The 12,665-nt window shown below is 51.5% G+C and overlaps 1 protein-coding gene across 1 annotated transcript in view; it reads right to left on the reverse strand.

Moving 5' to 3' along the window:
- Window positions 1-16: 16 nt before the first annotated feature.
- The window catches only part of ADAM17 (ADAM metallopeptidase domain 17), a 37,117-nt gene continuing 24,468 nt past the window's right edge, over window positions 17-12,665 (reverse strand). The window contains exons 11-19 of the mRNA XM_016121150.2: window positions 11,705-11,857; window positions 9,693-9,892; window positions 8,727-8,830; window positions 6,994-7,128; window positions 5,325-5,455; window positions 4,544-4,622; window positions 3,758-3,846; window positions 2,144-2,194; window positions 17-1,680 (exon numbers count right to left, since the gene is read on the reverse strand). Coding sequence (XP_015976636.2) covers window positions 1,330-1,680; window positions 2,144-2,194; window positions 3,758-3,846; window positions 4,544-4,622; window positions 5,325-5,455; window positions 6,994-7,128; window positions 8,727-8,830; window positions 9,693-9,892; window positions 11,705-11,857 — 1,293 coding nt within the window. The 3' untranslated portion in view covers window positions 17-1,329. The remainder of the gene's footprint in view (window positions 1,681-2,143; window positions 2,195-3,757; window positions 3,847-4,543; window positions 4,623-5,324; window positions 5,456-6,993; window positions 7,129-8,726; window positions 8,831-9,692; window positions 9,893-11,704; window positions 11,858-12,665) is intronic.

Consider the following 12,665-nt stretch of genomic DNA (forward strand, 5'->3'; position numbering starts at 1 on the left):
GTACCCAGGTACGTTGTTTTGATATGAAGTATTTATTGATTGACGCAGGTGTCATCGGTGCCCCAGCTACAGAATGCCCCCCAAACAGCTTAATTCTATAAGTGGAAAAAAGGTAAAGACAGTTTTGTTTTTTAAAAAGTCACAATTTTATAAAAAATGGTCTTACACTCAGCTGGGAACTGCTTCACTCATACACACGCCCACACACCTCGCTCTTTTATATCAGATTCCAAAAGTCTAGCTAAATGTAATCACTAGATAAAAGACAGCAAATACCACAAGGTATAAGTTCAAGTATTAGTGTAACAGGTATCTGCGTGACAAACGTCCTCAGTAAAAACGACACTGTTGTCACAGGTTGGTTAAGTGCCCTCAGAGTTTGCAAGGTAATTCATTTAACCATGATGACTGCTGAGCAAATTTCAGTAATTACAGGGAAAAAGCTTTTTACTATAATTTTAAGGAAATCAGAATTCTATCTGATGACTTATCCTTCACACGGTAAATGCACATGGCCCAGAATCCTAACGCAAGAAGTGATACAAATGTCCACTTGCAGGTCAGTACACAGGGTGATGAAGAAATAAAGCCTTGTGAGGCAGCATCATCTCCCCGGCCAGCACCTCACACCCTGGCCCACCCAGAACCACCTGTTCTTGGGCAGGAAATCTCACGTACACTCTTGACCAGTAGTGTTTGAAAAAGAGGCGACCATACTCTTATTTTGTAGTTTAGGTTCTATGGTGAATTATTTAAGCAACAGTATTAGAAATACATGAAGCTACTTAGAAAACACAGAAACACTGCCCAGGAAATTAGGGCCTGTAAATTCAACTGGCTATTTGCAATTCACCAGATTGTTCCATAGCTTGGTTTTATCCCCATCCTTACTCGGAGGTAAAAAATTCTGTTCCAGTTGTCCTCACGAGTAACTGCCAAGCGCCTCATATTCAGCAGGTCACTGCACTGCATGAAAAAGAAAACTGACCATTTCCCTAATTGGCACTGTTACCAATATAAAAGGTTAATTTACAAAAACGTAAATATTTATAACCTGGTCCAGCTCTGTTTTCACTTCTGCACCACAGGTTGAAGGATAAAGATGATAAAAAACTAACACCTGAAAGCCTCAAAATAAGCTAGACTCACCTTATCTGTCCATAAGGAGAGGGCCTAACCGCACGGAGGTCCAAACACGTGGCCAGCACTGCGGGGAAGTCACTTCCTTGGATCTCCCAAATCTTCACAAAACATATGCAGTGATTTTAGGTCAAATCCACGGAAACACTTTGCACACTTAAGCCAAAGCTCAGAGCGTCAGTATCTGAATCAGCACTCCGTTTCTTTGCTGTCGACACGATTCTGACGCTGCAGCTTAAATGATGAGGCTTTTTCACTTCGAGTGACGGGATGGTCTGTGAGATCCTCGAATGACTTGGCCGCTGTGCTGCTGTTTGGGAAGGGGTCCTTCTCAAAGCCGTCCTCGTCCATGTGCGAGTCCATGCTGGGGTCCTCCTGGATAGTGTCCATTCGCTGGTGGTCCAGTTTCGGGGCTGTAGGCACCAAAGGCGGCACGGGGGTGGGCTGCAGGGGCTGCAGGCGGCCTGGGGTTTGGGGCCCAGGGAAGGGCTTAATGATGCGAACTGACGCTGAATCCATGCTGCTCAGCATTTCAACATTCTGGAAAGACATGGAAGTAAAACATGACTGACAGGTCCCACAGCTCCAACCTCACCCACCAAACGGCCTCTCACCGTTGGTGCCGTGATCCCTCATGCTAAGGAGAGCACTGGGTGAGGCCCCCTCAACTCAGAAGTCACTCAAAAAGTTAGCTTTCAAATGTCCTGACAACGTGCCATTTGAAGACCCTAGAGAACTTATAAAAAACTATCAAGTTAAGATCCCAAGACAGGAAAAGATCTCAAAAATAAGTTGGTGCGGAGCAGCGAAGTGAGGCAGCTGCGGGGGAGGGAGAAGTGCCCTGTTTAAACCTCCATCAGTCGCTGTGACCGCTGTCACGGGCTTGGCCTTAACACCCAACCTCGACCCTCCCTGCTACAACGTGACCTCCCCCGGCCAAAGAGCCACAGCTGCGGGGTTGAACCGGAGGGCTCTGCTTAGCAGGGTCATGCGACATACTTACGCTGGGGTTAAACAGAGACAGAGACTCATACTGCTTGTCCAATTTCTTATCCTAGAAAGACAAGAACAGGAGAAAAGGTCACTTCCACAGACGGAACTCGGTGAGGTGCGCCTTCCTCACAGGCTCCTCCGATGAGTGAAGAACCTGGAACCGGAGTTGTGGAAAGTGGCGGCAGGTTCAATAAATGAGAATGAAATTTTCACATAAACTGAGTTCTGCCACCTGCCTGGAAGTGTTTCCTTTGCATATGAAGGAACTGCATTTTTTTGCCCTTAAGTAAGGCAAGGTTTAAGTGCTGTTTTTCTTGGATTGCCCTGTGGACACCTCCCTGGGGGCTCAGCAGTCAGGCCAGAGGCCCATCCCTGTCTGTGCCGGGCTCTGCTGGCCTCGGGCCGCCGCGGAGGCCAAGGGGCTTGACAAGCGATCTCACTTGGCTCTGGCCTCGCTCCGCCCCAGCCCGCCACCGCTGCGGACACTCCCAGCGGTGTCTAGTTTCTGTGGCCCAAACTCCTGAAGTAACCGGGCCTCAGAACCCACGCCACTTCCACAAAGGGCTGAACACGGTTCCGTCCACTGCCCCCAGCCCCTGCCTGAGGCTGACACGTCACAGATGACAGCGGGCACCAGCAGGCGGCCAGGCCTGCGAACCCGCGCCTGGCTTCTAGTCCAGACGCCCTGAGCGTGCTGTGCAGTCAGAAACAGGCCACTGCCCTCCCTCCCGAGGGTCAGGCCTCACGGTCCAAAGTGTGACTTCCACTATAATCGAAGCAGGTGTGACGCTCAAGTAAAAACGCCCGCGGTGGATGGCACTGTCGTCTACCTGTCAAAGCTTTGACCACGTCACCTAAACACAGCTTTGCTTTAGCAGAGCCGCTTGCTGCCTGGAGACGCTCCTCCCCACGCCCACCACGCTCTGCAGCCCGGGGAAGAGCGCGCAGTGGGGCGGCCCAGGCCCGAGACGCCCGCAGCACAAGACGCGGAGGCAGCAGCGCCCAGAGCGGCCGCCGTGCTAGAATTCTCCAAGAGCTCATGTGAAAGCCCGGGTCTGACCTTACTGCTCCCGGGGACAAACCCTCGTTTCCCCGGAGAAGCAAGGCCAGGGGAATGGATTTGTAAGGAAAACAACGACAGCGAGTCTCACGTTTACGAGGTGCCTGGAGCTCCTCAGACGAAGCCTCATCCGACTCATAAGCAGCTACTCATTTTGAGTGGGAGTGAAACAGACGGCTCGCTCTCATTCGCTGGAAGGATAATGCCAAGGATGGGGGGACAGAGGGCACCCCCGCGAGAATGCCGGAGTTTGATGTTTGCTCCATTACAGCAAAGCCACTGAAAAATTTCCTGTTTGGGACCTTCACTCATCAGAGGTCCCAGACAAAGCCAAAGGGCCTCCTGTGCTTACAAGTACAGAATTCCTCAGAAATTATACTTGAGAATAAAACATCCACAAAGAATAATTCTTTTAAGAGACTATGAACTAAGCTTTTAACAAGACATCCTTTCCCAGGGATCAGGTCAGATTTTGTTAAGAAAAGGTTTTCTCAAAAAATTATATGGTTGGATTTGCTCTAAATTTTAGGAAAATGTTCTGTTACCTAAAAAACGGTGACTTACCACACAATGGACAAGAATGCTGAAAGGAATCCAAAACAGCAGGGAGAAAACCAGGACGGAGCCGACGATGTTGTCTGCTAAAAACTTCCCTGTGAACAATTTCAAAGAGTGAGCGTCTTGATCAGAATACTTCATAAATCTAAAAGACTCTTAGAATATAAGCACTGTGACGAATGCCACAGGCTGCTGGCGAGATACCACTACTGACCGGTACAGGAAGGAGTGCCACCTAAATGAGACCTACCCATCTGCCCACACCACAGGTCCCTTTCGGAAACTGCCCCAATGTACCGATGACAGAGTGGTCAACACGACGCCCGGAGTAACTGCATGGAACGCGCGTACAGAGGCTGCCCCCGGCAGCGACGCTCAGGAGGGTGTCGCTGCTCTCCGGGTATTTCTGTGACTGAACTCGAAATGGTGGGCCCCAGAGAGCACAGTGCCTCCTCCTACAAACGCTGAGGCCCGTTTTTAAATAAATCTCATCTCGGGATTCAGATTTACAGTAATAGGAGTGAACCACACTTATGCTATCTTGTTCATTTTTTAGTAAAGAAAGCCAGTATTTTAACTAAGTATTCTTTTCCTTGTCTGAAAACGTGTGCATCCACGCTGTGCAGGGGCAGACTTAGGAGTCCATTTGTTCCGAAACACCTTTGTTTCAAAACTAAAGCGGTGAATCCATCTTCTGCAGGATCAGAGCATGTGGGTCTGAAGCCACACTGCAAATGTCAACACGGGAACCAGCTGAGCTCTGAGCAGATAGCGCCCGGGGAAATCACCTACCGAAAGTATTGATGCTCAGCTGGTCGATGAAGTCCCAGAACCGCTCGATGACATCCTGTACTTGCTTCTCACATTTGCCCTGCAGACAGAAAGCAGACGGCATCGTCCCTAAAAGAAATGACCGTAACACGGCCTCACGGAACCGGCTGCCAGGGCCCGTCTTTGATGCCAGCAGTACTTTAAGGGTAATGAGTACTCAACAAAGTAGGATATGCTGTCGCTGACGCTTCACAACCAGTCAGCTTTTACAAGTGCTTTTAGAATTACCGGGAGACACACGACAGCATTTCAGCGAGGACCACACTGGTCACACTCACTGGGAAAAGACCTGGCTGTCTGGAGAAGCCCCTCTGACTCTCAACCCTCGCCCATGTTTTGCGCGAATAAAATGACGTTTCTGCAGAGAACAAAGGGTCTGACTGGCGAGTCGGGCCGCCTCTAGACATTCCCTACTCATTCGGTTTCAAAATCAAACTTGCAGTTTTGCAATGTTGGTGTTCTAATGATTAACCTGGAAAGCCAAATCATCAGGACTCGCTGCCCAAAACCACCCACCTGTGCCAAAGCCCCTTGAGGTCCTGCCCAGTCTCTGGATTCAGGGTCCCCTACTCTGGGGAGCGTGGACCCACACACCTCAGCAGACAAACTCTTACACAAGAAGGGACAGTGGGTCAAAGCACATGGCAGCTTTTGTTTTGATTTCCTTCCACTTGCAATGTCAAGTACTTTTAACATACAGACCTCCCTTTGGATTGTTACAGAAAACGCGGGACGCACTCACGTTCATGTCGCAGAATCCAACTGTGCAGGGCTTCCCCTTCCGCAGAAACAAGTGCTTCTGCTCAGCGTCGACGTAGGGCACACACCGGCCCGCGGGGTCCCTGCAGCACACCTTGCAGGAGTGGTCCGTCTCTGAAACACAAGGCCACGCAGCTGGAGTCCGGGCCGGGGCTCCCCTCCCCGCCTCTCCAGAGAGAGCATCTGTTTTTCATCTCAAAAGCTATTACCGTGTTTTGCCACCACTTGGAATCCTCTGAGCTCGCACTCCTCAGTGCTCAGCCACAAGGTAAACATTTACACAGAAAACAACGGCACTGTCTTCTGCTTTAAGCTTTCCAAGTGTCGCCCTTAGTCACATTATCACGGTGCTGCCTTCGACCCTTGGCCTCAGCTTAAAGGACACCGTGGAAAGCCAGACCCAACACAGCTAGGACAGAACGCCCCCCCCCCCGCCCCGCACCACGGGTGTAGCTCTAGCGGCCGGCATGACGGCACCACGGAGGCCAGCCTCCGGCAGCGCGGGGACCAGGAACAGCCGGGCGTCAGCTCAGCCACTGGCACCCACACCAACAGCGGAAACGCCCCACCAGTCAACTGGCAGTGCACCCTGGGGTGGGTCCGTATTTATACTCAGCGAGGGGAAATCAAAATCAACCAGAACACCGAGGCAGGAAAAACCACTTTAAAAGGAAAACGATAACCTGCCCATCGTTCGTTATCGAGTGTTGCTTGGGTATTTACTCTGTGTTCTTACTGGGCACCCTCAGCCTCTTGCCACTCATGCCATACATCAGTGGTCCCCAACCTTTGTGGCACTGGGGACCGGCGCTCCTATGGGAATCTAACGCCCGACAGTCTGAGGCGGAGCTGAGGCGGTGATGCTGGCGCTGGGGGCGGCTGCGGACGCAGGTGGAGCTTCGCTCGCTCGCCCGCCGCTCACCTCCCGCCACGTGGCCACAGACGGTTCGGGTCCACGGCCCCGAGGCTGGGGACTCCTGATGTGTACATTATTTATTTGGCATCTACTGTGTTATCTTCTTTATTTGCATGTCACTCCACCAGGAAGAGCCACTTAATCCATTGTATGGATACTGAGCTCCCAACCCACTGGTTTTGGCTGCTGGGTTTTTTGTTTTGAAAGCAACAAAACTCTAAGATGGGGCAGAAAACTCAGAGCCCAGTCACCCCGACAACCCCTCCTTAGACCCAGTGGTTCCAATAATCGCGTGGAAACCCCAGGACAAGTGTCTGCGGGCAGCATGCTGCTGCCACCCAGTGCTACGCGAGGCCCGTGCCCCGGGCCTCCGGCAGAGAGCACAGGGCAGCAGGCCCGGCCCTGTCCCCGACGGCAGACACCCCGACGAGGGGGTCAGTGCGGGAATCAGCTCTCTGGTGATGTCCCGAAGGGGCGTCACAGCAACACAGATGGGGGGCGGGGGGCGAGGACAGACCTCTGCCCGCCCACCCACAACAAATTCCCTCCGATGCCACCCACGCCTGCCACACGGTCCGCGAATGTGGCAAGAAGGAAGACTAACTGGTCAGTTTTCGCAGACAAGGTGGAGGCTCAAACCCAAATCCAGAGTCTGTCTCCACACGGCGCGGTGTGCCACGCCTGACCCCACGGGGTTCTCACTACCGTCCTGGGCAAGCGCAGGGAAGGTGCTCACCGTTGCACGCGCAGGACTCCAGCTGCTGCTCCCGCTCACAGAACGGGACACACTTCCCGTCCTTACACCTGCCGAGATCCAGGCACACGGTGTCGTCCTCGGCGTTTCCAGGAGGGGGACACTCACTGCTGTTCCCTAGAAGCAAACGGGACCCAGGAGTCACCCACTGCCAAGCGGGGCTCCGTTCTCTGGGGCATGCCACGCTGATGCTCATGACACTGGGCCCTGGGCCTGGCGGAGGGGCGAGGTGGCCCAGAGCAGGGCAGCTGTGGCCTACGTCCGGCCGCCAACGGGTATGCGTGCCAAGCTCCCCCGCGTCTCCAGCCACTAGTTAACATTCCACGTGTTCTGTTCTTGCCTTTCTATTGTGAAACATAACATACATCTAAAACACAGCAGCGTCCCATTAACTCTAGTAAAACAAACGCCTAGCGCTGTTACGCAGACCAAAAGCCGACTCCCTCCGGGCGCTGACGCGGGCCGGGCCTCCACTTCGCACGCCCACGTGCTGCTGCGCATGCCCGTCTCCGCCTTCCTCCCCCCCCCACGGTCCTCACCCAAGAACCTTGCCACGTGCGGTTCCTTCTGCCCAGAGTGCCCGGGGGAGGCCGGCTGGCCTTTTCTCCCCTTCAGAGTCATCTCTCCCGAGACCCCCGAGGCCCCTGCCTCAGCTGGGGGCCCTCGCCCCGCACGCGCCCCCGCACGCACCACGTCTCTCCTCCCGGCTCCCCTCTGCACTGCTCGACGCCTACGGCTCTTCCCTGTCGCCCCCACCCCGGCGGCCGAGCTCCCCAGAGCACAGGCCAAACCTATTACGCACGCGGCTTACGTCCAACCCCGGCACACTGTACGTGCATCGTGAATGTTTCCTGAATGAATCGAGTCTCAAGGACAAAGAAAAGTCATCGAAGGATGTTAAACTTGGAAGAGAGGATGCAATGAGTGACTCATTCTGGAAAATGAGCAGCGCAAGCAGTTAAAGTCAACACAAGAAGAGAAAAGCCACATGAAAACAATGGCATGTGCGCCAGCTCGGAGGCCCCCGGCCTTTCAGCGGAAGGACGGAACCCATCAAAAGAATTCCAGCTTTAAGGTCTACGGAGCAGAGACACAAAACTTGAAGAAACCTGCCCTATTTCAAACTGAAGCAGCCTCTCATTAAGTACCTAATATGTACTTCCTTAGGTACCGGCCACTTCTCCGGTCTAACCCTCTATGGGCAGTGGGCATTCACTGTGTCAGCAAACTTGCTGCTCCTGAAGGCAAGCTTACCTAGACGCTCCGAGCTGTTCCTGTAGTTTCAGTATATGATGCTGCCCTCAACAGACTCATGAAAAAAGACACAGATGTTACATAGCACAAGGGATGCTTTGTAAAAACATGGTATTGAGTTTAAAAGGTAGAGGATCATTTTGGCATGTTAAAAAACACACACAGACACAAAAGAACACATTATGTTTCAAGGATACACACGTATCCTGACAAATGCTGCCCATCAGCATGGATGCCTTGAGAGGAAGAATGAAGGGATGGAAATGAAGTGAATGAAAAAGAAATAACAGCACGTCTTGCACAGATCAGGGACAAGGGTGCCACAAACTATGGAGTACAATCAACTCGACTTTGAACATGAGGTTAAAAACGGGTGGTTTTCATCCAAATGAAACAATCTTGTTTTCCAAACGCACGCGCACGCGCTTGAGCAAACATCCCAGGACAACAGGAGCACGTACCTGTGCAGTAAGACACGCCTTTGCAAGTTGCATTAATCGCCTCTTGGCACTTCTTCTGGGCAGTCTCAAAATGACAGTTTTTACAGCAAGGACTGTTCCTATCACTGCAGAAGAACAGACAGGGACAGTTCAAGTCAAAGGACAGCCCCACAGCAAACCTGCAGTCTGGTTACAGGGCCCTGAAGACGGCAGAGCGAGGTGTCCCGGCCTCACCGGCCTTCCTGGGTGCTGCACCGCCTCCACTCGCCATGTCTACCCTGGTTCACTGTGGAATCGGGCAGCAGCCGGGCAGGGTGGTCCAAAGTGACTCTAAAAACTACGCCTTGGTGTCCCTGGTTTCCATTAACTTAATATAGTGCTTTCATTAGCTTAACATAGTAATTTTTTAAAAAAGAAAGAAAAAAGGATGCAAGGCAACCAACGGTCAGGAGACGAGAGCCCGAGCCACCCGGCGCCCCGTACGGTGTCGTCATGTGCTGCGGGCAGTCCCAGCTGTCAGTCACTGCCGACTAGAGCTTGCCCCTCCCACGTCTAAGCCAGGCACTGGTCTTTCAGGGGTCAAGAAAACGGAGACACAGGGCCCTTCCACCGTGTGACCTGTGTTCTCCACGTGTGGCCTGTGCCCTTAAACAGGACTGTCACACTAGCTCCTCATAGACACGACGTTCATTGACTATTCCCAAAATTCTATTATAAAAGATTGTAGCCATGATGTTCTTGTCAGTCAACTTTCCTGTATATCTGTTTCCTCAGGAAAGCGTCTTCGAACTGTGCTGCTGCTATACTGAGGAGCACGTGAGACTAAGGATGTCGCCACGCGGCGTCGAACTGCCTTCCAGAAAGCAGTTCCGCTGTACAGGGCGAGGGGCAGACACAGGCCCAGGCCCGCGGCCCTGACCCTCTCCAGGGCCCCCGAGTCCCACCTGCGGCGGCCTGCCGCACCGGCGGCCGGGTGCCACGCCTCACCTGCACTGGACGCCCTCCTTCAGCGTGCAGTTGCTGTTGCAGCAGGTGTCGTTGTTCAGGTACATGATGCCGGGGTCGCACTCCTCCCCTTCGTCCACCCTGGAGTTCCCGCACACCTTGTTGCTGCGCTCCTGGAAGCACTCCTGGGCCTTACTCTCAATGGTCTTATAGATGGACTGTTTACTGCAGTTTGAAAACATCTTAAGAGAAGAAAGGCCACAAGGACCCAAAAGAACATAAAAGTTGATTCCCACGTAAGTGTGTGTGCCACGTCTCTAGGCGCAAACTCAACATTAAAGTCACAATCAGAGCCACCTGAAGGTGCGTCGAGTTCTGTTGCTGCTACCTCCAAGTCCATGTCTAGAAACTCGGCTACCTCCCTCTGCACACCGTGAAAAAGCTGGTGTGAATTTGCTTAGGACCCTAAAATTCCTCACGGGAAGGCAAGTCACGCGCATGCTGAGCCCAAACTTCCCAGGCGGGCCGTGGGGAGGACAGGCGGCTCCGTGCGTGCGGAGTCGGGAGCTGCACCAGGCTAGACTCGAGGGTGCCCTGCGTCAGGCCCTGCTGCTGAGACAGCGAGAGCCAGGCACGGACCATCGTCCTCCCAGACGACAACGGTTCGGGCGCGCAGAGCAGGGTCTGCTTCCCATTTCTCTCCTCCTCCCTCCCTGGCTATTTCTATGAACGATCTACATTTAAAGTTTTTAAATAGCTGAGCTTAGTAAGAGGCATATTACATAGAGTCTATTTAAGATAAATTCTAAACTGTTACTAAATGTTTTCAGGGGTCCCCAAGACTAACGGTTCCCTGAGGTTTCTAAGGTGACCAGTCCCTCGAAGCCTCTACCACCCAGTGTCCCCGCCTGCAGCACAGAGCCACGGATGGCCCCCTTCTATATTCAGGAAGTTTAACCAGGAGCTCTAAAACGGTCCATTTTCTGAACCATCTGAAATGGGGTAGGAAGCAGGGAAGGCTCGGTTACTTCTTGAGGTAGAATCTCCACAGTGCTCTGCAAATTGCTAAAATGGCTTCACTTTCACTCCAGACAAGAGCCATGAAGCCCGAGGAGTAGAGAACACGGGACCCTGCAAAGGTGACTATTACCACTGAATCAGATACCAATAGGACACTTGGAAAGGCAGCCAAGACCTACCGCCCTAAACAGAAACACTTACTGAATGTTTTAAAAGGGGTCTTCCAATTAATTTTTATAGTAAATACATTTAAGGGACCTGAAATAAACAAGGTTTCAGGACAACTGCTTTACCATCTTTCCTGACTAGAGATGGACCCACCCTCACCCCAGCGCTCCTGAACAGCATCAAAACTAATATGTTCTCACAGGCTTGGTGCTGCTTAACTTCAAGGGAAATGAAAAAGCTAGGCACCTATGAACACTGTAAGTTCAGACTCTAAGAGTTAGTCACAGCCACTCTTAAAGTCTGAAATTATTTACAAAACCCTGTCAACTCGTGTGCTCTCTCAGAAACCCTCACAGTGGCGCGTTCAATTACGTACTCGACACAGTTACTACGAGCCACGCACCCCTCCTCCCCTACCAGATGCTGGAGACAGAGCAGGAGCAAGAGAGGTAAGAGCCCTCCCCATAGGAACTTGCACTCTGGCAAATGATGTATTTTGTGGCACAAGGTTATGAAAACACAAATTGTGAAGTAATATAGAGTTTAAATAAATGAAATTATAAATGAAATGACAGGAGTGTTTAACTTAAAGCCTGAGCCCACCAGACTCTGCAATCTAGAACTCCAACACAAGCCCAAACTATTACTAATTTTCTGTGGAGCCCAAATCTACACGTGATTAATTCGGACCTAAAGGACTGCTTTAAGCAAATTTAGATGGACCACGTTTTACTTAAAAACACACAACCAAGTTTTGAGGTACTTTGTAATGTACAGTCCCATGCCTAGAATGGAGCCTCTCTGAGCTCACTATAATTAGACTCTTTCTTTCTCAACAACATAAAGAAGCTCCAAAGGACACATACCTTGTTGTTCTCGTGATCCCCACTCACAGCTATGGGGTACATCACAAATTTTCCTCCCTGGTCCTCATTTGGGGCACATTCCACTAGACCATCTGGATCATGTTCTGCTCCAAAATTGTGCCCCAATTCGTGAGTTGTAACCAGGTCCGCTTCCTTAAAGAGCATGTGTAAAAAAAGCATTATTTCCCAATACCCAACCATCACCTGCTTTGGCCAGTTGGGCCCTGCAATCTGAAATAGGGTCCTTATTAATCAGATCCTGAGAGAATCCTTAATTCTGCTCAGGCAGCAATGTACTCAGCTGAAACAGCCACCTCCCCGCGTTCCCGTGAGCGTATGGGCAGTCATGGGACATGGCTCTGTCCACTGAAATATAAGCAGAAGCCCAGCAGTGGCGTATCTAGAGCTTTGCAGAAGGGACAGCCCATGCTCTCTGCCTGACTTTCTGCGCTGCAGAAGGCAACCACTTTGTGACCACGAGGCGATAAACATGAGGACAAAGGCCTTGTGCTTCAAGTGGCTGGCGGGGGGTGGGGAAGACCCTGGACCCGACAGCATCGCTGAGCAGAATGCTGTCCACGAACTTCCTGCTGACTGAAGCAAACACACCCCTTATTTAAGTCACTGTTGATTAGACTTTGTTACCTAAATTTTCTAGGATGTGCCTAACACATTCCTAATGGATATATCTGGGCAAAAACAAGATCATAAATTCTTCCAGAGGAAAGAAAACGGGTCACATACAAAAGATAAAAACTGGAAAGAGTTCAGACTCTTTAACAGTAACACAAAACAAAACACGGACAATGGAACAGCGCCTTCGAACGCAAAGAGAAGTGAGAATCTACGCGCCTACATGAACAATCGAGTTTCAGAGGATGGCCAAGACGTTTCCAGATACGCCAATCTCAGGAATGAGCCTCCCAGGTACCCTTTGGAAGCTCCTGGAGGACATGCCACA

Source organism: Rousettus aegyptiacus, unplaced genomic scaffold, assembly GCF_014176215.1.
Source record: "Rousettus aegyptiacus isolate mRouAeg1 unplaced genomic scaffold, mRouAeg1.p scaffold_m13_p_7, whole genome shotgun sequence".
Taxonomy (NCBI): domain Eukaryota; kingdom Metazoa; phylum Chordata; class Mammalia; order Chiroptera; family Pteropodidae; genus Rousettus; species Rousettus aegyptiacus.